Below are 25,892 nucleotides of genomic sequence, written 5' to 3' on the forward strand. Positions count from 1 at the left end.
TTAAATAAATTAAGTAATATTGTTTCTTATAAAATGCATTTGATAAAAATATGAATATAAAATAGGACCTTTGAATATGACTTTTGAAAAAATCCTACACGTGTAATTTTTAAATGTCAATGGTGATCATTGGTTTTCTCATTGACATAAAACGAAGTCAGCCAAAAATTCTTTACAATAGTAAAGCTAGAGGAAATTAAATACATATAATCAGGGAGACAGGAATGGTATTACTATGTAATTAATAATTGATCAGATATCAGATAAAGCAAACGAATACTTAACTAAATATTTTTGGTTCTATTAACATCTAATTAATTATTCACTGCATAAGATAATATCAAAAGTTTATTTATTAACGTCATTTTATCTAAGTCTAGGAATATTCTGAAAATAATTTTAGAGTTGTTTTCCAGTCATTTTCTCTTGACTTAATTAACTCATCACGTGATTCTTAAAGATAACAAAACTAGTTCTTATCCTAGATAAATCCCGGTCAAAGATATTTTTAAATGTTGAAAATATTTATTTATATGTTTATCTAAGATTGATACCAGATAATATATTGTCGCCATTAAATAAATGCATTTGATAAAAATATGAATACAAAATAGAGCGGGGAAAAAATCATGTGACTTTTGAAAAACTGCTGCACGTGTATTTCGTAAATGTCAATGTTGATCATTGGTTTTCTCATCGATTTAAAATGCAAGCTGTTCAAATGCAATTGAAACTGCTCTGGATAAAACTTACTTTGCCTATTGTGCAATGTATTTGAAAACCTATCTAAACAAACGAGGCTCCTTCCCCATAATGCCCATTTTGTTTTTAGACGTTTCAAAATTGAAAAAGCTAAGCTAATCTTATAGCTAATTGATTTGTCATATGTGAGATTACGGCTGTACTGCTTTTATCTGTCCCATAAGTTCCCATACTTAACCTTTGTAAGCTTATGTAACAACTTTTTCGAAAGATGTCTACTATTGTTGAATTTACGTTACAATCATTTTACTCGTACCCTTAAAATTGAAATAAAACGCAATACAATGTTTGTTTTTAATACTATTTTTATTGTTTATTTATATCTAATAGCCAATCAGGTAAATGAACTAATATTTTATCTCAAATTTTATGCGCTATATGCAAAAAACTTCTGTTCTCTTATCTATGTAAAAGATAGAATACCAGATAAGTCTGACATCTGCGTCATCAAAAGCGGTTTTTTGTCACCTATTTGTGTTTTTATTTACACAATATCTAGATTTATCAATAATTTATATCTTTATCTATTCGTCATATCCCATATTAGACTGATGTTATTTTGAATTTTGCATGAATATTATTGATATATTTATTTCTGGCGTGTGTAATATTAACCTACTAATCTTAAAGGTGAAGGACTCAAGATCCTTTGAGATCCGAAATATAAACGATTCCTACCGTTTATCTACGAATCACGAATGTGTGTGCAACTGTGCAACGGGAAATAATTAAATTAACAATCTAGGTGTTCCATCAATAAAATTGCAGTATATTTTTGACAGTAAATAAATATATAATACCTACACCAAGATAATTCAAGGTCAAGCACCTGATAACAGCTTTACCGATTAACTGTGTTGTGACGATCGCAGACAGTCAGTCGCCATATAGGACCATCAAGGTATGTAGTAAGAAAAGACTGAAATGAAAGAAATATTTAAATAATAGACATGTAATATTATTCATTTTCTTTATTACGTTAAACAATATAATTGTATTTTATTATATTGTAGGTAAATAGTTTAAATATATACATTACATATTTAAACTATTTACCTACAAATAAAAAAAGAACCACCTAAACTATGTATCAATAAATTCATCCGCATCGCTGTCAGCGGGGATTCAATAAATGGATGGCCAAATATTTCGGGCTTCGGGCTGATTTGTGAAGGTTTCATGAAAACCGACAAAGCGATTTTGGATCGTCCCCGAAAACCAACAAGGCAGTCGTAGACGACTTGTACCTTATAAGGTACAATTTAAATGATGATACGATACGACTTGTAAATCCGCAATAAAATTATTTCACGAGGGCGTTAAACAAGTTCGATGTGTATCAAGTTTCATTGACTTATATCGCTTGAAAAACAAACAGTATGTTTTTTGCTAGCTATATGTACCAAACTTGGTACAGCCTACTTAGTAGATTTAATTAATAACCTGTTTCCGTCCTAGTGTAGGACAACGGCCCCTTCTTAGACAGAGAAGACAAAAACATCGATTTGACTGCTGAGCTGGCAAATCATCTTGATTGATTTACGATTCTGCCTGAAGACAAGTACAGTTTGCAATTTCTAATAGTTCTCAAACAATTTGTATGTGGCCAGGTTTTTGAACCCGAATTATCGTGGAGTGTATTTTACAAATTCCATCCGAGCTTTGTTTCTCAGCAGCTTTACCCTTATTTTGTTGGGAAATCAAATAATCCCTCTCGCTGTGGGTGTACCGTGGGGAGCATCAGCCTCTTACTGGCTAAAACCCATCATGATCTTTATTGAGCCTGTTGAGTAGGTACCATAGCCGCAATAACTGTTTTGAACAATCCTACAGTCCACTTTTACACCCCCTTAATATATTTTATCGAATAACATATTGTGAGTCACATGAATTTGCTTAAGAATGTAGCCTCAATGGTATGATAGCCATTCACACCTACTTAGCTACTTACCACACATATATATGCAAAAAACATTTGATATCGGCTATTTGTAGCACATTTAAATTAGCATCCCAACTTAAGTAGCACCAAAATAAAAAAAACGCAATAATGACTCCGTATCTCACATTTTCTCAGGCACAGGCTAGATAATTGAAATTTTTGAGCTAAGAGCAGTTACATCGATACCTAATGCCTTTTATCCAGGTTTACATCTTGATGATCCTTGTACAAAAATAAAAGAAACTACGCACAACATCTTACAAGTTTTTGATATGTATTATACACAATTAGAGCCCTAATTCGTTAGACCTAGCTGGCTTAACAATTCACATATTAAGACACATTTACGGTACGTTACAAGTTGATACGCTAAAACAGTCTTATTCTAAAAACAATGGGTCTTTTACTTCACTCGGTGAGTGGGCAGGATACCGTCCACACTGCGTCCTGACGAGGTTCAAATCTAACCCAAATAACAGGTTTTCAACCCGTTTCATAGTAACAAAGTTGAACTAATAACAAAACTGGACGGTGTTGGATTCCTCGAATTGTCTTATCTATCAGATAAATCGGTCTGTGGGCTGTGTGAGTTGGTCATAATGGTCATAAAGAGTATATTTTAACCTATACCTACTTAATATTTAATAGTGAATAGAGGTCAAATTTAAGGAGATTAAGGTAGAAGCTCAATCCTTCTCCGTGTGAGAGGAGGCCCGTGCCCAGCAGTGGGACGATAAAAAGGCAGTAACAGTAATGTAGAAGCTATTTGGTAAAGAAACTTCAGTGACATGTTGTCAAAACAGGCACATGGTTATTCTCGTTGAATATCAGCCAGCTGCTCAGGGTATATTATAAATTCACATATATTATAGTTCACATAGGTACACTCTACTTCCTTTCTTTCATAAAGAACGGCAATTAAACTTGACCGAACAGAGGTTGGCCGCTTACATAGTTCATTCAACATTCCTGTACTGATGCAAGGACCATTTTTTTGCTTCATTTTTCTATAGGAAGATACATATATCTATTATGCAATAGAACCCCAAATCAATTGGAAAACTACCGAACAAGTTTACAACGTATGACGTCATAAAATGCCTTAAAAGCCTGTTTACGACTGAAGTTACAAACAACCAGTTTTGAGAGCTCTTCATTTCATTCCGATTTGAATGTGTTAAAGATAGCATTAATTAATCGTTAAAGTTGTTTGGTTAGTGAGCCTTATATGAGCACAATTATGTAGGTATTTATTAATGGACCAATGGCAGAAGGTTCCGTCACACTGAATTTTATATTCTAGGTACGTTTCTTGATGTTAAATGATACTATTTCATTGACGGCATTCCAATCCTTTACCTACTTTATAATTGACAAATATTTTGTTATTCGATTAAGTACATCTCGATTCTTACAGTAGCTATAAAGTTACAAACTAATTCAAATTGATTAATCCTTTTGGGAGCTATAAATAGCATTTTCATCGGTATTTTATATTGAGGCGGGTGAAACAGCTAGTACATAATAATACCACATAAAAAACATGAATCATGCAGATCAGTCAGAGGTTTGACCACCACTCATCTTCTAGGTAATGCCAGTATCCTGAATTAGACCAGTTTTCAGACTAGGTATCAACTGAATGAAATTAAGAGAGAGTAAGAAGATAAACTAAGAATGCGATTGCTTTTAGCAACCTTTTCCTGACTGAGTCACAGTTTAACATAAATTCTCTGAATGTCGTATATTTATTTTTAACTGCTTTATTGAATTATGTACTTTTATTTAAAGATATACAAAATTGATTCTGAATAACCCATTGACCACATCATTTGTGGATCATCCGATGACTTGCTTTTTGTTGTAAACATCTAAACCGTGGATGCCTATGATAATTTTATGACCCATTTTATTGGTCGCATAATTTGAAGGCTTGACTGTGAACCTATAACTATTCTTATAACTTCTTTATACACTCGTGTATATTCCGTGGAGAACAAAATGAATAGCGGAGATGTCAATAACGCAAAATCTCCAAAGAAAGTAGCGCGCCAAAATGCTGGCGGTCGAAGGACGAGAAACGTTACTGGCTCCGCCCTTACGTGCCTTCTATGGACCCGGCCATTATTTTCAAAAAAAAAATCACCAATCAATCAAGACCAATCTTTGGCGGAAAGGTATTCATTTGACAAGGAACTCGAACGTTAGTTCTAGTAACTCACGCCTATCGCACGTTGCTTTACCTACAAGCGCCTGACCTATCTCCCTTACGGCTTCTTTTTAACGACTTCAAAAATCATCCAATGACCCCATCCGTTGTAGGCTAGCAGGGTTGAGGGAGTGTCAGACTCTTACTGACCAAAAACCGTCGCGTTCCGTCGTAGGCCTTTTATGTACCAGGGCCGTGGTAACTCTTTCGAACAATCCCGCAGCCCTGGCCCTGCTGGGCCCCGCTGGGATTCTTATGGTATCTCCGCTATGTTTCCTTCCTCAGTTATTTATTCTTATAATATATTCATCTTCTATTTTAGGGATTTAACGACAAGAGTAGAATGTCGGCTGTTGTCGTCAATTCTATTTTGTTTTTATAGAATGGCTCAAAAGGTTGAACAATTAATTAAAAGATAAGATGTTATCGGCATTTGTTAAGCATACATTTTAAAAAGATACTTTGCTGATTTAAATAATTATGTTGTAGATAGATTCTGGAAGGAAAATTTTGAAACAGATTTTTGATTTTTCAATGAGGAAAAGATTTTGCATTAGATATGAAAATTATAAATGCATATAAAAACTTTATCTGTTATTTTTTAGACAAACGTACCATTTGTTGTTTTAAAAATATAACTATGATAGAATAGAAACTCAATCCTTCAAAATGAGACTATTTCTATACAAAACATAGGTATTGCTAATGATTTCAAATGCAAATATCCTTGCCACTTTGGCTTTAGCCTATTTATTAGAATTGAGATGAAAATTATGTAAAAATGACAATTTAACTAACAATAACACTGATAAGAAATCTTCAAAAAAATAATTTAAAGTGTCATCATCGTCATCGGACTTTATACAACTATTTTGGGATCGGCTTAAAGTCCTGCAGAATAAAAAAAACTCAAGGTCTTCCTTCGACTAATAATATAGCCATCTCTGCTTTAAATAAACATGACTTAGCTTAATCATCTCCCGAGCCTTTTCCCAACTATGTTGGGGAAGTCTTTCAGTCTAACCGGATTCGGCTGAGTACCAGTGTTTTACAAGGAGCGACTGCCCTATCTGGCCTCCTCAACCCAGTTACCTGGGCAACCCAATACTCGTTGGTTAGACTGGTGTCAGACTTAGTGGCTTCTGACTGCCCGTAATGACTATTACGGATGTTCAATGACAGCTTTAACTACAGTTTAACGTCCCTCCGAAACACAGTCAATGGTGCCCAAGATATACTTAGAAAGTACATACAAACTTAGAAAAGTTGCATTAGTACTTGCCTAACCCGAAATCAAACCCACAAACTCATACTTGAGAGGTTTGTTCTTTACCCAGCAGGCCAGTAGTCTGGTGCACTCTTTATTGCATATAATACCCTGTAAGAAAAGAAGGGTACTTTATTCGATTAAGAAGTTTTCATTTACATAAGTTTAATGTAAGATAGGAAAGGATTAGGTCTCATAGATTACGAAAAGCCTACTCGGAGTAGGTAATACAACACTCCTTATATGTACCTAATATATTTATGTGTCCACCATGTATGCATTACATACATATGTGCAATCTATCGTGACGACAATCATCCTGAAATATACCTTAGTAACTAAATAAATGTACATGTAACTTACGTCAGTAACATTTGATACTCAGCCTTAGAATATAGGTAAAATAGGCCCTTTCTATCATGCTCATGTCGAGAGATCTATTACGGAATAATAAGCAGGAAATTCGTATTTTTGTCATCATAATTAGTAGTTGCATAGTTAGATGCAGCATACATACCTTAGTACACTTAATGAATTTAAAATCTTATTAAATATCAATTTTGTCACAATTCAGGAAATTATCTCTAGATACATACATATCTTATTACATATAATTTACATCTTCGATATTGAAAATTCTTCTACATTTTGCTCAGTGATTTATCTAATCTAGACAAGTCAGTGTCAAGTGATGATGGCTTAATGACTGATTTAACTACTTAACTAACAGATCTTATCGCGATATCTGAAACCAAATCTCTCCGAGTAAGCTAGATTTTTTGATGTCTGGTGTCAAAAATTTACATTATTATCATATTGAGGCTATTATTTATAGAGTCCTTTCTTATTTAATAAGCATACGATGCAGATTAGATAGACTAATAATCTAGAACTTAGCACCTGCTGAAATAAATTAGTGATGATAATGATTTGCAAAACACTTAATTACTAGTTACTACAGTTCCGTATCATCAGGTTGTTTGACTTTTGTTGGGAAAAGGGGATTCACATGTTATTCTAATATGTAGTTTTATTAAAAAACATGTTCACAGAATCTTCTCTGCCAATTCTCACCATAGCCTAGACATTAAACCCAGACAACATGACGCTACACTATAATTTTCGACGCATGCAAGCCTTCAAAAAAATATCCGTCATAAAAAATACTATGAACATTTTTTCTCTAGAGTCCGAGGTCAACGTTATGTTTAAAATAATTTGAGAGTGAATTTGCAATTTATATTCTTAGTAATTTAAGAAGGATAATAATCAGCGCATTGCGCATGCCAACGTGTTTAAAATTCTAAAATCCTTCAATACTTTTTATGCATGATATCTAGTTTTATGTATAATGAAATAGTAGATTGCCAACAAATAATTAATAAAAGTATATCATACGTGGTTATTATTATGCCTGAAGTAACCAGGTTGAGGACAGTTTTAGCTAATAATTTGTAGCCAATTGATTGCTTGTTGCAAAACTTCAATCGATTGATAAGTGCGATCTGCGAAATTATTTTGCGATCCATAAAAATACTTTAACATTTAAGTTTGAAAAAGATTTTATTATATGAAAGTGCTCAGAAAAAGTGTGAATTTTTAGAAGATAAGTTATAATAGCATACAGTAATTTTATCCAAAATTGCTTTGTACATTTATCTACTTTTTTTATATTTAATCGTTTGATTTTGCAAGTCCTATGGTAGGATATGGTTAATGCTTTTATTTATAAATAATATAAGATCCACATGTACCCATATTCGCAAAAATAAAAAAGTTTGAGCTTGAGTGTGAAAAAGGATCTCAAAAATCTGAAAGTAAAATTATTATTGGGTGTCGCACTTGATCTACTGATCTTCGGAATGGCGTGATTTGAAAGTTGCCGGATATAGATGTCATTATACAATATACTAGTTCTTTAATAAAAAATCTGTTATACATGTCTCATTATAGGCATTATATTATCATATTATAATCATTGACGGTTAGTGTCAGTACTTTAGATAAAAAATATAAATTCATTAATTTGTTCTTTAGCGTAATATCTGAATTTGGATACGGTGCTTATTATTTATTATTTCTGTGATCTCTTAAAACAATCCGGCTGTGCATATTTTATAGTAGTTAGGAAAATAACTCGACAAATTGCGTATATTTTGTATTTATCTATGTAAATACAAATAATGGTGTTTTTTTGGCATTCATATTACTAAGACTGGAAACTTTATAATTTTTTCTTCAGATATTTAAATTTAATTATTGTTACTTGGACGTAATAACCATTGCAGGTGGTAATATCCTTGTCAGCCATTTAATAATGTCTCATTGTCTCTCACTTCGTCGCGAACGAGCTCAAAACTGATGGAAAGAGGTCTTGAAAATAATCGAAACATTACAAACACCTTGTATTAATATGAAATGTAAACAAAGAAAAATGTATAAAGGACAAAAAACCACGACCTTCACTGCCTTGAGCTAGTAAATCTAAACCACAGGTTGATTATATTTTTCTGCTCTGTACCTACATAATAATATTACTTATTGTGGCTCAATAAAGTAAAACAAAGTTATTCAAAATATCCATTTCAATAAAAAATAATTAAAATAACATTTAATATTGATCAACGCATTTGTAACTAACCAATTAATATCTCGTTTGACATGATATTAGTAATTATTCAAAAAGGAGATTATTTTAAAGATATTTTTTAAATGCATTAATTAGGTCATTACCACCGAAACTTGTTTTATTGTAGTTTTATTGCTAAATTCGCAATCAAGCTGAGGTTAATTTTAACATAGAAATTATTAGAATTGAATGCCTAAAACGCGTACCAAGATAAATTATGTATATGTTTCATTACATAGTATATGTACCTGTAGTATCTTGATAGTCAATAATAATGAGCTGAATTAAGGCTGTGTTCAGACGACATTAATTTAAAATTCGTTTTCCCCAATATTTCTGTCTTTCAAGTGAAAACCAATTACTTGAGCTCGCTATCAGACGCTGCATTATGCACTAAGCCTTAATCCCTTGTAAATGACGTAGACAAGATGTCCCCTTAGGCGATAACACTTTCTTCATAAAAAAAATGATTGCATAACTTATCAAATTATAGAGCAATGACTAATGTCAACGCTAGTTATCGTAAAAGTAAAAAAGAAGGCGGTTATGATAATGTACCTATTCATTAATAACCTCGCAAACCAGTGACATTAAAGCTGATAACAATGGTCTAAATGAGAGGAAAATATAGGCACTGTCTATTTCATAACATCTTGCAATGAACAGGAAATAGGTTCAATTGAAAAATCATTAACGAATATTACAGAGAAAAGTCAGAAGTTTGTGCCAACCATAAAAAAAATGGATTTAACTAGTTTTAGTATACTACTGGTGACTAGTGTCACCAAACTATTAGATTTCTTTCTTGAGTAACCTTTTTTCTATTTTTTAAGCAGCCAGTTACTTAGCGGCATACCAAAGATAAGGTTTATAGTAAAAACTTTTTCAAGTTCGAGCTTTTTTTTAATAGAAACCAGTTTCTGGTTTTTTTGTTAATAAGACGAGTTACTGTCATTCGGAAATAGGTAGATAGATATTACTAACGGTTTTAATCGTGTGTTTAGAAATAATGGAATTTATTTCAGTGTTTAGCTATCAACAATACGCATTTAACTTTGCTCATGTGAAGTTAGGATTTTGACGCCTCGCGCAGTCTAAGGAGTTTTAGCAGTAGCCAACTTCAGCCAAACAAAGTGACTGGACAAGAACTTAGATACTGTACAATGAAAGTAAAATAACATTCGAATAAAATAGTCGAAATTCAAAATTATTGACCCAAAGCCTGATTCAACGTCTAATTTCGTGATAACTCGGGTATTTAAACTAAAAATCTGGACGTTAGCTAATATCCTAATCTTTTCACACGTACCTTTATATCTATTAATAAAACACCTGAAAATATGACTGAGTCAGTAACAACCGTCGATATTCTATAATAAATGAATAAGTAATTAGGACGCATTAACTTAAAAGAATGCAAAATCGACAAAGGCTTTTAATTTCTAAATGTCAAATTAGCAATTTTTATACAAAACGTATAAATTGGGCAATAGTTTTAACGTTGTTAATGTAAATAGGTGTGTCATCAGAGTTTGGTCGTAATAACAAAAAATGTAATGTGCCGTCATTAAAAATTACGCTTTCCAATATAAGGTTGGATAGGACAGTCATTCTGCATTACGCAGTGCGTCTTAGGAAGTGGTGTGCAATGCATCACGATCTGCTGACGTTTTTATTACTTCCTCATAAAAATGTCAGGTAGCCTCAACTTTATGTGTAGTTAGATTACATTTATTTTATAAAACAAGTCACCGCTGTACATATATTATTTATAGTGACTATCAACGTACCAAACAATAGGAAATGTGCAATATATTTTTTTTCTACAGATAACAACAAAAAAGTGACAGTGAAAAAAATACGATAAGAAAATTCAAGAAGTTTATAAAACAAAAGTGACCGCTCAGAAATTTTAAATATCGAACAAAAACTTCGCACTGACAGCAGCATGCAATAAGAATTAGACACTTATCTAGTTAATGTTATCATCACAATGCACCAATAAATCTTCTACAAATATTATGCACCAGCAGTGTCAATAAATCCATAATACGCGATTGTTGTGTTTTCATAATTATCTCAAGAGTGTAGTGCACTGTGCGTTTAAAAAATACAAAAATGACAACCAGCGAAGAAAAAGATTGCAAGCCAATCAGTCGATCCCGTGTTATATTGTCACAAGTAAGTGTTCATTTTACTAATATATTTATTCTTAATTAAATCACGTAGTTAGTTCATAAGGAAAAACATAATACAACACCACATTTTATAAAAGTATCACCAGACGAAATGTTATTCCACCTTCATAGTGAAAAAAAAAACATTCGAGATATGAATGTGTAGGTTGCGCATTTAGCGTTGAATAAATCCTTTGTACAAAAAAATAAAATACCGGCTGGACAAAACGCGGCTTGAGATTAAAAAAAAAGTTTTGTGAATACGCGGGAAATAGTGAACGAGGAATTCAGCATGATTTTTGTCTATTGCAAAAATGTATATCTTTATTTTATTTATTGTGAGTTGTTCCGTCATTTATACATAAAATAAATTGTTATGAGTGCAATTCGAGCTATTTAATATGTAATCGGTGAATCTATGAATTGAGTTGGCAGTTTTATGTGTCACAAAGGTAACCAAATATCAATTTATGATTTCTCACAGTAGCATTAAGTTTTTATTAGCTAGATCTGTATCATTTAAGGTCATTGACGTTCATTCGTAAGATTGAATTCAATCAACATGGCAACGGATATTATTAGTGCAATATTGGAGACCAATTTGTATAGTACATTGATTTTTGTGTTATTGCTTATACTGTAGTTTATGTACGGTTTAATTTGATATCTTTGGGACCCTGTTTGTCTTATTAGACATATTTTACTCGTATAATCCCGTAAGCTATGTATGGTCAGGCTTATGCTTATAAGTAGCTCACGTAATTTCGCTCACGATAAAGTAAGTCGTTTACATTTCGTTACTAATTAAACTTATGGAAAATACTTACGTAATTTACGCAAAACTAGTGCTGTGGAAAATTTCGGTTAAGATGTTGGTTCTTTATGAATCATCCGTGGACCTTTAATTGCTAGCGGACATAGTCGGTAATGATGCATTTAGGTCAAATGCATTTTTCAGCCAATACACCGTCTATATGAACCTACTACATAGCATCTTAGAAAGTTCTAGAATTCTTGAGATAGAGAATTAGAAAATGCACGTTCGTGGGGATATTTTTTTATAGAATAGTACATTATCCAAGTAATACCTAAATATCCTTCTACGTTTCAATAAAAAAGGTACTTCAGTCGGAGTGAATGTACGAAAACAATAACATAAACAATAAGAATACTAAGTAATTGATTGGTTTATCAATATAAGTATTGTTCATTAATTTTTACTATTGCACATTGCTTGCACTTACGACGCCGTAAAGATAATTTCGCAATAGTTCTAATTTAATAATAATAAAATTATCTTTACTACAAGTACTAAAATTGATAAAATATACGTGTGTCGTCTTTATAAGTCTTTGTGTTTAGCTATTTTTATATCATTGCATTAACCTAGGTCAGTTTATTATATCTAATCATTTGACTGATAGCATAAGATAGCTACGGTAGACTCCACATCAGTGGTAACTGTCATGCACCTTAACTCAATAGTAATAAGTACGATTTTCCTATAAAACTATTACCACTGACCTGAAGTTGACTGTACAATGGGAAATAACAACTTTCTGCGCGATATCAAAGGACAAGTGCCGATATATTTTGTTCTAACAAGTAAATGAATGTTTTGTTAACTTCTATTAAGTAAAATTTGAGTGAAAACCGTTATTCCTTCAAAGTACGCAAGTACTAAGAATAAGAAGTAAGTATGGATGTGTACCTTATGTATAGATGAATATGAAAGCCTCTGGTGCAATTTAGGCAATAACAAAATGAATATAAGTTGCATGTCTTGGGTTTTTTATTTAATTCGGAATTAGTACTAAGTATTTCTTAGTCATTTTTTAAAGGGATAGAAACAGGAAGGACCTCTATTTAAAAGAACCATTAGCTCTAGAAAACTGATATTTTTATTAAGCGTGTGAACAGCAAGACATTAAAATGTATGAATATGCATTAATTGTTTATTCATTAATTATAATTGCATGTTATAAAAAGGCAAGATAAACAACCTTACTAATGCCTAAATCAGCATACACGGCCCAATCAATCAATTAAATAATATTTTATTGTAGTAACGTAACCCTGTATGTTTCATTTTTCATGCCATTAGTGACCATAAAACTATTATCGTTATAAAACTAGCGATATAATTACGTGAAAAAATCAATCGGCTTTGGTAATAATTGGTTACAAACCCGTCGGTAATACGTACACAGGAACCTAGGATTATTATTTTACACATAAACTAGTATATAAATAGGTATGTATACCTATAGTTAGTAATCATAGAAGGATAGACAAAAAAGATAATTCTAGATTTCTGTTCTAATATTTTATTTGCTTATACGTGAATAATAATTCAGAGTTCATTCATATTCAACGTATATATTTTTTATTTACGAGGACATAAAAATAAAATAGATAAACATATACAATCAGTAATCTAGAACTCTTATCTTTATTGCTTACTATCAATTCTCCGTTTAAGAAGAAACATGATAAATCAATCAAAATTAGCCTTGATGCATTAATGTAGGTATGCGAATTTTGCTTATACGGGAAATAAATCAGGTAGGTACGTACTACACTCATGTTTAGGGATATTTGCTTATATTTTTTTGGGTTTTGTACAAATTATCGCTATTTGGAGGATGTGTTAAAAGTTTTATACAGGTGTACGATGTTTTTATGCCATTTTAATTAATTTCACAAACCAGTTTTGTATATTTTTTTCCTTATATTCGCAATTAAAAATCATAAAGCTAATTTTATAAATGCAAAGTTCAAAAAACTATATGAATATTCAGTTTATCCGTGGTCCGTCTTTCGAAGATACTACAGACACCATGATAGTATTTTACATGGTCCATAAAAACTGCCAGCTTGTTTATGTATTCTTGGAAATTTTTGACAGAATTTCAAATCTTTTGTCGACTTTTTGGGGATTTTTTGCGTTAAAGGTCTATAGGATATGTGCCCGATTTATGAACAATTTTATAGAACCGACTCCCTAGATTACCCTAACTTGATCTTATTCACTGAAAACAACGATTTCCTGAATACCTACCTATTAAATCTTTAAAAGTTAAACCACTGGTTCCAACTAACGACATTTGAATAACTGAATGAGCATCAGACAAGAATGCTGTTGTTTTCCAATTCAAGTGACATTTACAAAGTTCATATTCATAAGTGTTTAGATTAAAATGATGAAAATAACAATATTGTTTTGAATATGTAAACTGAAACTGCACCTATGCATATCTAATGTTAAGCGAGCGCATTTTGCTTACCACCAACTTTTGCACATTTATCTACTGAAAAAAAGACGAAAATAATATATTTAAGCGTGTGAATTTATACCAAATTGTCTCATACAAAACCATATTCGGCTATCAGAAGTAAATATCGGTAATAATAAAATGATGATACACTCAATGTTGAGCCTTGACCTACAAATACCTAGTATGCGATATTGAGCAGGTAGTATAAATTGTCATAACATCACGCCTCCTAAACATTTCCTGAAAATAGGCAGTAATTTATTATAAAAATCTAACCAGGAAACTCGCGATTCTGTAAAAAGTATGTAACGTTCTTTTCCACGTGCTTTTAAGGCGAGGAAGTGGTCAACAATAATTCCATAACCGGCACGCGCATCTAAGGCGCCAAAAGGGGTCGGAGCGTCTGAGCGGGGCGAGGATAACAATACGCGCGCTAGCTTATAACTAAAAGTCGTAAGCGACAAAATGGTTTTGTAATTTTATTATTTAGAAATGATAATTTGATAAAAATTCCTACTACCATTTTAAAGAGTATGTATATACTCAACTACTAAAAAAGTTAAGAGGCTTAAATCGGTCCCGTATGCCCATAATATGTGAATCTCTTTTTAAAAAGAGGTATGTTTGATATATTTTTCTCTGTTATAAAAGTTACGTAATCATGTTTCTACAACAAACAAAATAAGGTTTATATCGTGAACTTTCAGATAACCAAGTTGTATTTTGATCCGTTTTGTATTTACTGAGAAAAATTGAAATCCTTGGGGCCAAAAATTCCAATTCGTCCTCTTAAAGCGGTATGGAAAGGTTCTATCTTCAGAAGAACTCTTGCTTGGTTTTTAAATCAGGAAAAGACCGACATTCCACACTTAATATGTGCCTAAAGTGTACTCATCAAATTAATGAAATATTCGAACATAGGTACACTTCATCTTTAAAACGTTAATTTAGATTTAATTATCTAGCAACTCCTCGTATAATGAATTTACCTCTCTCGCTACGATCCATTACATTGGTACTGAAACGTTTTGTGTCTTCATCACCGATATACTTATAGAAAATTCGTTTTATTTACATACATTTTTGTCATCATCATCCTCCTCCTTTTTCCCAAGCTATGTTGGGGTCGGCTTCCAGTCTAACCGGATTCAGCTGAGTACCAGTGCTTTACAAGAGGCGACTGCCTATCTGACCTCCTCAACCCAGTTACCCGGGCAACCCAATACCCCTTTGTTAGACTGGTGTCAGACTTCTGACTACCCGTAACGACTGCCAAGGATGTTCAATGATAGCCGGGACCTACAGTTTAACATGCCATTTACATAAAATTTTGTACTAACATATGCTTTCCTCTATCACCAGGTACTAGCATGCCTAGCCCTGGACTTCTTGCTGATCGGGCTAGGCCTATCCATCAGCTTCGTGACCATGGTGTTACCTGAAGTACTGGACGCTAAGGAAGGATTGTCCATCACTAATAAACAGGCTTCATGGTTTGGTAAGTACTTTATTCCATTATTAGCTGTTTAGGGAAGGGGAACACATCATCATCCTCCGAGCCTTTTTCCCAACTATGTTGGGGTCGGCTTCCAGTCTATCAGAATGGAATCCAATCTATAAGAAAATCGTGTTAGTTACACTACTTATAACTCAAAAACAGCTTAACCGTTTAAGCTGAAAATTACAGGGGAAGTATTTTCTCGGGACACGGGTGAAACCGTAGGCGGAAGCTAGTGTTAGCTTTCCTCTATGCATGGGCTTTCTAACACGGATATTTTCATATCGGACAAGCTTGTCAAACTGAATCCTGAAACCCTTTAGCATCATAACACTGTACTGAAGTTTAGTAGATTATTTGGTTAGGTTACTGTAATCTGAAACTTTTCCGGTGATCTGAACCCATATGAATGAATTCAGTGTAAAATACTCCAATCCAAAGTAAGGGGGAAATGGGATAGGTTTAATCGGTGAAAGTACCTAAAGTTCTTCTTTTACTAAACTTCAGTGACTAGTGTTGAAAAGTTATTAATTTAATTAGTGTAATCGACCTTAATTTTCAAATAAACACCTATGTAAAATAATTTCACAACACAATTTTATTCCGATTAATACTAACTGAAGGCCGGTTACTAGGGGTCAGTTCCCAAAGCAAAAAAACTCGTACCTTCTAAAATAAGCAACATACAAGATATTATGCTAATTCTGTAGCTCGGAACATACGATTTAGTTTTTTATGAGTAAGATTTCTTACGCTGTGTGCTTTCATATATCAAACTGTCAACGTGTGTTATTCATATTTAGATGGATTACTGTAGAAGGTGCCTATATAACACTTCTATATAATTTACAGTTCACTGAATAGATACTGTTTTAAATTCGCTAACTATTCACGCAATCGAGGATCCAAATCTCACAGTTAATCATCTCGGCTCAATAAAAGTCATATTATATCGTGTTCTTTTCATAAGATCCAATAAATAAATAAAAATATTTAGACAATTTCGACGAATCTTGAATGGTTTATTCATCCGATGAAATAAATCCACAAATTATTAGTCAATTAGACAATTTAAATAACTAGACATTTAGCACTAACCTCATTATTTATTCACCTACGACTTCAGACATACCTATATTAAGAAACCCAGTTTTAAACCTATCTGTAGATAAATAATAGTAACAATAGCGGTATAATAATACCTTATTATACTAAACAAACAGCAATAATTTATAATTCTTTACTCAATAAACTAGTCTTAGTTTAACATAACGTTGTTACTAGATTTTATTGAAGCGCTGTAGGTATAGACCACAGAGGAAGGAAAGATGAGCGGAGATGCCATAAGTCATACTTGACTTTCAATACGTTACTTACGCGTAATAATTATAGGCGTGATTAGTTATTATTCCTTGTCAAATCAAGACGAATCTGTCAAAGAGTAGTTTTTGTTGATTGGTAATTTAGTTTTCAAAATGGCCGGGTTCTAAAGAAGGCGTACGAGGGCGGAGCTAGTAATTTTCCTCGTTCTCGAACACTCGCATTTTGCGCACTGCTTTCTTAGAACATTCTGCGTTATGACATATCCGCTAGTCATTTTGTTCTCTGTGGTATAATAGATAGACAGTATTAAATTGCTTGTTTGTGATTGTATTCCTTACTTATGTCATCATAATGTAAATGATATGAGATGATGTTATTATGTCTGCTATCGGTCTGTAACACTGAAGCAGCCTTCAGATAAGTGGATATTTCTTATCTTTATATGCTTAGAGCTTTTAATACTAATCTGATAGTCTTAATTGAATGGAAATGAGGCGGCTATTAATAAAACGAAGACCTTACCTACCCAAAAATCATACAAATCCTTGCTTTTAGCATTACAAGTATTTAGGTTTCCGTAGTAACCGACCTGATTTCCGCTGTCCGTCTGTCTCGAAGCTGTATCCCATGAATATTGATACATAGACGACATTTGAAATTAAAAATCACCGATTTAAGAACGGCAACTGTTTTCAATTTATTTTAAAGAGCACATCTGGTTGAACGGATATTTAATGATAAAATAATAATTGAAAAGAGTTCCACAAAATCATAAACGTGTTTTGTCTATCTTTACTTTCATTATGTATGTAAGGAAACTTGCACATAGAAGTCACTCTCTATACCTACCTCTTTTTCGTTTAAAATCACCTTTATCATCTTCCGAGCCTTTTTGCCCACATACATATATTGGGGTCGGCTTCCAGTCTAACCGGAGGCAGCTGTGTACCTACTTCTTTAAAACCAACATTTAATTCTTTCACAGGTAGCATGGCATTCCTCTGCCAGCCTCTAGGCAGTATATTCTCCGGGCCACTCCTAGACTACTTCGGTCGCAAGAAGGCGTTATTCCTGGTGAACATACCCCACGTGGTAGCCTGGTTACTCATGTACTACGCATATGATGTTCCTTCTCTGTTCATTGGGAACGCCTTGCTTGGTATCGGAACTGGGATCATGGAAGCGCCTTCGGTCACTTATGTTGGAGAAATTAGGTAAGAAAAAAATTTCGTTGGCTTTTATGATTGTTCTTTTTTCTCGAAAAACATTTTTAAAGGCATGTTCTAAAAATATTCGAAGTTGTATGATACTTCAAGATTGTTTTGCGGTGACTGTATTATGTTGGTATAGTTTTCCGAATGGATTTTGACTGAGCTATGTGTTACTTCGTACCTATAGAAAATGGAACTTTCATCCAATGTCCAAGACCGATATGGCGGTCACTCGGGGACACTTACGTGCAGCAGACGGTAATAGACTGATATTTATATTTATAATGATGAGGATGTAAAGTTCAACAGTAAATAACAAAGTAACCGTTAAAGTTTGAGCACTGATCGAGGCGCAAAAGCCTTGTCATACGTTTTTCAGCCTTTCTTTTTTTGCGATCTTTTTACTACATCAAATACCGACGTGTGGTCTGAACGTAACGATATAATTAAGCCGACCAACTATGGATATAATTGGTTCTGAGCTGTTTCTTTCTACACGGAACTAGGTACATAATTATATTTGTATAGACTAAGGTTCACTAACAACATGAGCGTCAGTTTTCCTAAGACTACTATTACTTTTTTCTATAGGTACATTTTCACGTCCAATTTTCAAAGTAGACATTTGTTTTATAATATTTCCGATATAATTTGTAAGATGGTTTGTGTTTGTGAGATGACGGCAGACAGAAGTAGCAGAGTACCTATGGAAGAAGAAATAAAATTGGGATAAATTCAGGAAGATGCTGATGATGATGTGTGTTTGTTTGCACACCTCATAATACTCGGATTCTCATAACATCTAAAAATTAAATATAAAATATCATATCTACAAAATGTCATATTTTATAATAAAGTTGAATGAATGCTTTACTATCAAAATTAAATGTCACGTACATGTACGTTATACCTAACTCCACGAGGATACTTAAATTATCTAAAATCATCAAATCACTAATCTCTTTGTATATGGCTGACATTTTATTGTGTTATCTACAAATCTGCTAACATTACTATTTAGAAACGTAGCCTTGGTCAAGCTGTAGGTACCTACATATCTAATATAAATATTTTGTCACAAACAACGAAGGCGTGTTTAGCCAGATTTTTTGTCACAAACTGGACCAAACTGGTAATAGTATCAAAATAAATTAATATTTAGACAGAAGATAAGCTGTTTTTTATTTTTATTATTTCTTGATGTAGACCACTTCATTTATATGCTTTGCAGTATGTTTAGCAAATATTTATGCCACTATCTTTGGGGTGTCGTAAAATTATGCAAAGTGATGTCGTAATTAGATTAGTCGGATCACCTTGTTAATCTAGATTTCGTAAGTGCTGAGATTAATGTAATCCTGGGTTTTTATCTCACAATAACCTTAATGTCATTGGATGACCCTTTCTCCTTTTCCTCAAGGAAGTAGGTATACTTAAAACTGATTAGCGACATAAAAGACTTTTACTGCGAAACACTAAATCAAATGCGAAACGAATCTTCTGGGAACACTTATCATATAGTTTTAATTAATTCCAAAAATTGCAACAGCTGCTATCGTTTTAACATACGTAAAACTGCTAAAATAGTATTTTTCGTAGCATTCGTAGCCAACCTTTGTACTATCTCACAGCCCTCAGAACTCCACAGATAGATAAGGAATAGACATGACATTCGTAACCGAAAAGCTTCCTCTGTTGGACACAGGCCTCCTTTCTTGCACTGAGTTTGGGCATGCGTGTTGGTAAGCGCAGTGTGGGATATTTTCAGCATTTACTATATCCTTTCGGCCATATCTTTAATCAGCTCCCAACTATCTGTTCCAGTGACCCGTCAATCCGAGGCATCCTGACCACTCTAACGAACGGGTTCACGGCTACAGGAATATTCGTGGCGTATCTCCTGGGAACTGTGTTGCCATGGCGACAGGCAGCGCTGGTGGCTCTGACAGTACCACTAGCTACTATGGTGCTGGTGCTTTTTGTAAGTATATTCTTCTTGCTACTTCTACTCTTTAATAATGGAGGTGAATATGATGAATGACAGAGAAATGGGAGAAAAACACGTTTTGCGCCGACCCCAAATGATTTGGGAACAGGGAAGGAAGAAGAAGATTCTACTTTTGAATAATGATAACTGCTATAGGTACCAACCCCCTTTGAGTTAGCGTGGTGATTAATGCTTGATTCTTCTCCATGTGAGGGGAGGCCTTTGCCCAGCAGGGGGACGATAAAAAGGCTGGATGAGATATGGTCTATTAATAAGATAAAATGAATCGGTGAACCACTGATAAAGGTGCTCAGAAACAGACAATTTGTCCCAAATGGCAATCCAAGCATTCATGTTGCATGGACTTTCGAGTGTCACTTACGTATGCAATTTATTCGTCCTAAAACTTTATAGGCTTATGCTTAAATAAATAAAATAGTGCTTATTAATTAAGTATTCCAGCAATTGTTTATTAAGTTATTTTTCAAATGCACTTGCAAAAAACACGTTTTTATCGTTTTCATGACGCAGACATTGCGATTGCAACTTTGTATGCGTTTATTAAAAGGGTTCAAATAATAAATAACTTATGGCAGGTTATTGTATCAATTAATGTGGGTTTTTGAGCAACGTTTTTCTGAATATTACATCTTTTTTTTAACGAATTCTCTGTGACTAAATTACAGGAAATGTGGTCAATTAGTATTTTTTCCCTATTTTTAGAAATTTTATAGTTCAGAGAAGTGCTAATTAAAATTAATATGAACAAGTTTATCTACAGGTGGTACTATTATTGTGTCATCTTCGTTTACGGATATTAGAATAGTAGGAATTCTTCAAATATATAATATTACCACGATATAAAAAATCTCGTAAAACATGTTGTTTATCAATGTTATCACGTAAATATATGCCGCTTTATAAATCAGACCGCAACGGAATAAATTGTGCTAATATTATAATAAATTATAATTATAAAACAATGAAATGTTCTTTCTGATCAATCATTTGGAGAATAATTTTGAAATAATGTTAAAATACAAAATTTATTAACTGTTCTTTACCAGGATTTTTTTACCAATTCAAAATGACGGCTTCCAAAAACAAAAACTATAAGTAAAATAAATAGGAAAAAACAGTGACTTTATGATAGTTAAATGTTGTGAAGGCTTCTAAGACCATAAATTAAGTTACGATTTAAGTAATTTACGAGTTTAGTTTGTTTGTCCCTTCTATTCAAATGGACAGTTTATATAATATGAAAAACGACTAATGTCGATCTAATTGATCATTTGCATAAAAAAATTGTTTATGGCCCATAAGAATGTTGCCATCGTTAAAAGCTATTATTTATTTAATTTGCTATAAAACTTGTTTAGGTGTAAAGATTACTGTGGTATTGAGTAACACGGAAAAGTTTTTAGTGCTGGAAGGACTTTGGTATAAAATTGTTGACTATTTCGGGAACTTACTGGACGACTAATAAAAAGAAACTCATACGTACGCTCATGAAGTTAATGAGAAAAATAATCAGAGTCTATATATAACTTTTAGACACACTCTACTCTCTTAATCTCTCTCTCCCACACTCAATCTAATAAACCGTATACCCTAGGTACAATGTTTTACAAATCGCATAGCTTATAAAGCGCATATCTTATAAATCCTAATAAACTAAGTTGTAGGAAAAAAATATCGGGCAACGATTTACAACTTATTAAAGCTCCGACCTTCTAAGTTGCGCGAAACATGCAATATCAATTTAATAAGAATGTTAAATAAATAAATATCACAATATTTTCATAGGTATATAACTTTTTACAACACACGTGTATAGATAAGCTAAGTGGAAGGAAAATTTCATATTCAAGAAGTAGATTAGCTTAGATACAACAAGTATGTGGGTGTGACGAAACCTAAAAATAGAAGCGTCAACAAAATTAAGCTAAATAACATCCGCTTGAAGAGCTATTAAAATAAAAATAAAATATACGATCGATAGATTTCTATCCTAGATAACGCAAACAAGATTTATGATCCAGCTGCTCAATTGAAGATAATGCTTAAAAAAATAAAAACATTAAATTAATTAAATATACATTATTTCTCAACTTTCGGTAGATAATGACCATTTTATACATGGCAACCCATTAACATGTTCTCAAATCCGCTGATAGGCCGAAAATAAATGTGAGCTTAAAAAATATGTTTCAAGTGATAGACAGGTGTTTCTTAAAGTTCCTTTGCATCAGAAACCTGTTAGCACATAAAGGTCGAAATGTGTTGACGGATTGGGCGTTGAAATAATGAATACACTATAAACACTGAAGGCCAAAGCCTGAGTAAATTGTAACGTAGTTCCGTATCATTCATATCGTTTGTTGAACTGTAAACAGCAGTGTTCTGATTTTGAAATTGATAGTCATCATCATTGAAAAATGGCCAGAAGTTATCAAGACTAACGGTAGACAAGATGCAATTTTAAGACATATAATACCACCTCCATGGCTAATCCGAATATTGCCAAGTCATGATGATCAAGTGTAAAATATTCACCATTATGTTGCTTACTTTGTCTTGCATCTTTGCCATTCTTTCATCATCATTCTTCTGTCTATTAGTACATCTACATATGGTATGCAATATTTCAGCAAATGTAACGAAACAAACTCAAAAACGTTATGATCATTACGGGTAATTTTAAGACAAACTTCCTTGAACTAAGATTACGCGTCTAATGCTGTAACATTAAAAATAATAGGATGCGTCAATCAAGCCTCTTTGCCTTGACCAACTGGGTAAATTGTAGCTAGGTTTATAAACTTTACTTGGGAGTTGTAGATTGTTTTCTTTTGACTAGCATAAAGTGATCAGGAGAGATTTTTATAATAAACTTAAGCTCAATGTTCAGCTGCATCCATTAATTAAAAACCGAAATATACCTATATAAAATAAAATAAATAACTACATATTATTACTCTAAAACAAAATTCAGTGCCTCGTCTAGTGTATGTCCTTCGCGACAAACTCAAAAACTACTGTACAGATCTTTGAGTTTTCATCATACTTAGGCCCTTATTTCAAGATACATCAAAGTGAAAACTAAAATGGCGTTACCGCTAAGCATATCTACCAGATAACGTTTAGACATGTCTATACCCGTCTGGGAAAGATATACTTGCTTAATCGTGGGGTAGACCTCTACCTAACCTTTCTGAAAAAAAACAAGCATCATAATATAATTCTGATTCATATTTCCTTTATCTATTGTTTGCTGCATCTTTACTTTCCTGGAAAACTACGATTGCTAATCTTATAAGTACGAATGTGTTTACTTATTTTATCGGTTACTTTTCCATAGTCACAGTCAAAACGCTTGAAAATTATCTCTGAGGAAAATATATGCCTTGCATGTCTAGCAACTTAGCTTGATTTTCTATACTCTATCCACGGAGGCAAGAGCTAAAAGGTAAACAAACAATGACACTTTTTCAAGATGGCGGATGGCTTCCGTGGATAAAGTATAATAACTTTTATGGTCCGTCTGTTAAGGCACTCCAGTAATGCAATATTGTATGTTTCTGATGACATTGTATAATATTAATTTCCGGTTTATTCTTGCAAGGTTGATAAATAAGCGATTGGATAGTTACCAACCGGCTGTGCGTAGCTGACATAGCACTTTATTTAGAGCTAAAAGCATATGCAAGCACAGCATTCTAGATACGGCCTAACAATTACATTGCAAAAACATATACATTGCATTATAATTTTTTTATCTATTTATTAATTTCTTTTTCAAAAAGCTGCTGCAGAAGCAACAACTATAATGTGACAAGTTGCGGAAAATATTGTTATTCTGTTAGATTTATATTTACTTACATTTTCTTTAGACAAAAATTGAATTAAAAAGGATTCTCTTTACTATATACTTAGTTAAATATTTAAAAATTAATGTAAAAAGTGCATTTTGTTTGTCTAGACTAGACTGATAAATATTAACAAAAAGTCAAATAATTTATTTTATTAGATAGGTGTATCTATTTGTTTTAAAGCGATAATGCTAATAAATGCATTCACTTAAATCTTTTAATGCATTTCCGAACTGGTAAATGGACTTATTGCTGGATTATTCTAAAGTGCTTATCCTATGCTCTTGCAAAAGATTAGTTAATTGTTTATTAATAAGTTGCAACAATAAATTAAATTCACGATTCCATTTGGTTTTAAAATCAGTAAGTAGTCTATTTGCATCTTGATAATGAACCAAATTTTTTTTCGTCTCTCACAACGTGAAGACAATTTGTCAGTGAAGTATGATTGATCGATCAATGACAAGAATTAATTGTTCGAACTTCAGTTTAATTGAGCCCATTGATATTTGTTGTTCATTGACTGTATAGCATTCCAATTCTTTTACACTCATTCATTGATAGGTTATACGATGCCGAAACCGTATACTATATTTTATATATATTATCATGGTTTCGCTTTATTAGCATGCACTATCTATTATGTATTTGCGTTAGGTATCATAAAATTATCATAATAGTCTAATATTCAATTGACTGAAATCAATAAATTATTTCTTGTTCATCGTAACGGCGAAGATAAGATCTTCTAAACTAATCTGGTCCTATTTGATAAAATATTTCAATTTTGTATGGGCTAATTTTTGCCTATAGAACTGGTAAAATCACTGGCGGAAGCTAGTCATTTAATAAAAATATGGATCTTTATTATTCGACTATTGAAATTAATAATGAAGAAAGCTTAATAACACATTGAATCAATCGTCATACCTTATTAATATTATAACAATAAACAAATTAATAATGCTTATTTTATTTAAAACAATATGATTTATGATATCAAATGCCGATCTTAAAACTATAAATTGTTATTTAATTAGACCTTCAAGCGACATCGGTGCCTTGACCGAAACATTGGAGGAACTCGTCAGGTTTATTATATCGGTCAAACTCTGAAGGCCATCCACTGTTACACGTTATTCTTCCGCGTGCCTTATGGTAGAGGTTTGAAGATTCTCAACCTTTGATATAAACTATTTTTAGTACGTAACTGGTTGTACAGTAGTCTATGTTAGGAAAGAAGAAGAAACAGAGAGAAAATACGTTTATTTACGAACACATCACGTAAAGACGTAAAAAAATAAAATACACTGTCTTAAGCTAGATATTTGGCCCGGCATCTAAGTACTTACATGCAAGTAGGTATCTTTGAATGCGTTGATACATGTGAATAGAGTATACGTACAAAAGTACTCTTAGTAGTGCTTTTTGTGTTCAGTTCTATAAATAAGATGTGCACTTTTTGTCCATCTAACCAGTTGCGGAGATGTTGCATGAAAAAATATTTAATTATGTAGATACTATTCAGCCATGAAACTTATTATAATTATCTAATAATAAAGTGAAGTCCATGATTCGCTTAAATTATTACATCCACAATTAATTAGTAATTACGAACGTAAACATACATGTACGAGTCAGCTATCTCAGTTATGATAATTATGATTTCATTTACTGTAACACCGTTGCATACCTTTTAACACAGTGATACGCTACAGCTTAGTTCAAATAAAAGAA

The 25,892-nt window shown here is 32.7% G+C and overlaps 1 protein-coding gene across 3 annotated transcripts in view; it reads left to right on the forward strand.

The window, feature by feature from the left end:
- The window catches only part of LOC110377269 (facilitated trehalose transporter Tret1), a 34,676-nt gene that overhangs the window by 4,846 nt on the left and 3,938 nt on the right, over positions 1-25,892 (forward strand). For all 3 annotated transcript variants that reach the window (XM_021336091.3, XM_064040857.1, XM_064040858.1), the window contains exons 2-5: positions 10,639-10,990; positions 15,627-15,762; positions 18,071-18,299; positions 20,121-20,277. In XM_021336091.3, the coding sequence (XP_021191766.2) occupies positions 10,928-10,990; positions 15,627-15,762; positions 18,071-18,299; positions 20,121-20,277 (585 nt within the window). In that variant the 5' untranslated portion in view covers positions 10,639-10,927. The remainder of the gene's footprint in view (positions 1-10,638; positions 10,991-15,626; positions 15,763-18,070; positions 18,300-20,120; positions 20,278-25,892) is intronic.

The sequence above is a fragment of the Helicoverpa armigera genome, chromosome 23 (assembly GCF_030705265.1).
Source record: "Helicoverpa armigera isolate CAAS_96S chromosome 23, ASM3070526v1, whole genome shotgun sequence".
Classification (NCBI taxonomy): Eukaryota; Metazoa; Arthropoda; class Insecta; order Lepidoptera; family Noctuidae; genus Helicoverpa; species Helicoverpa armigera.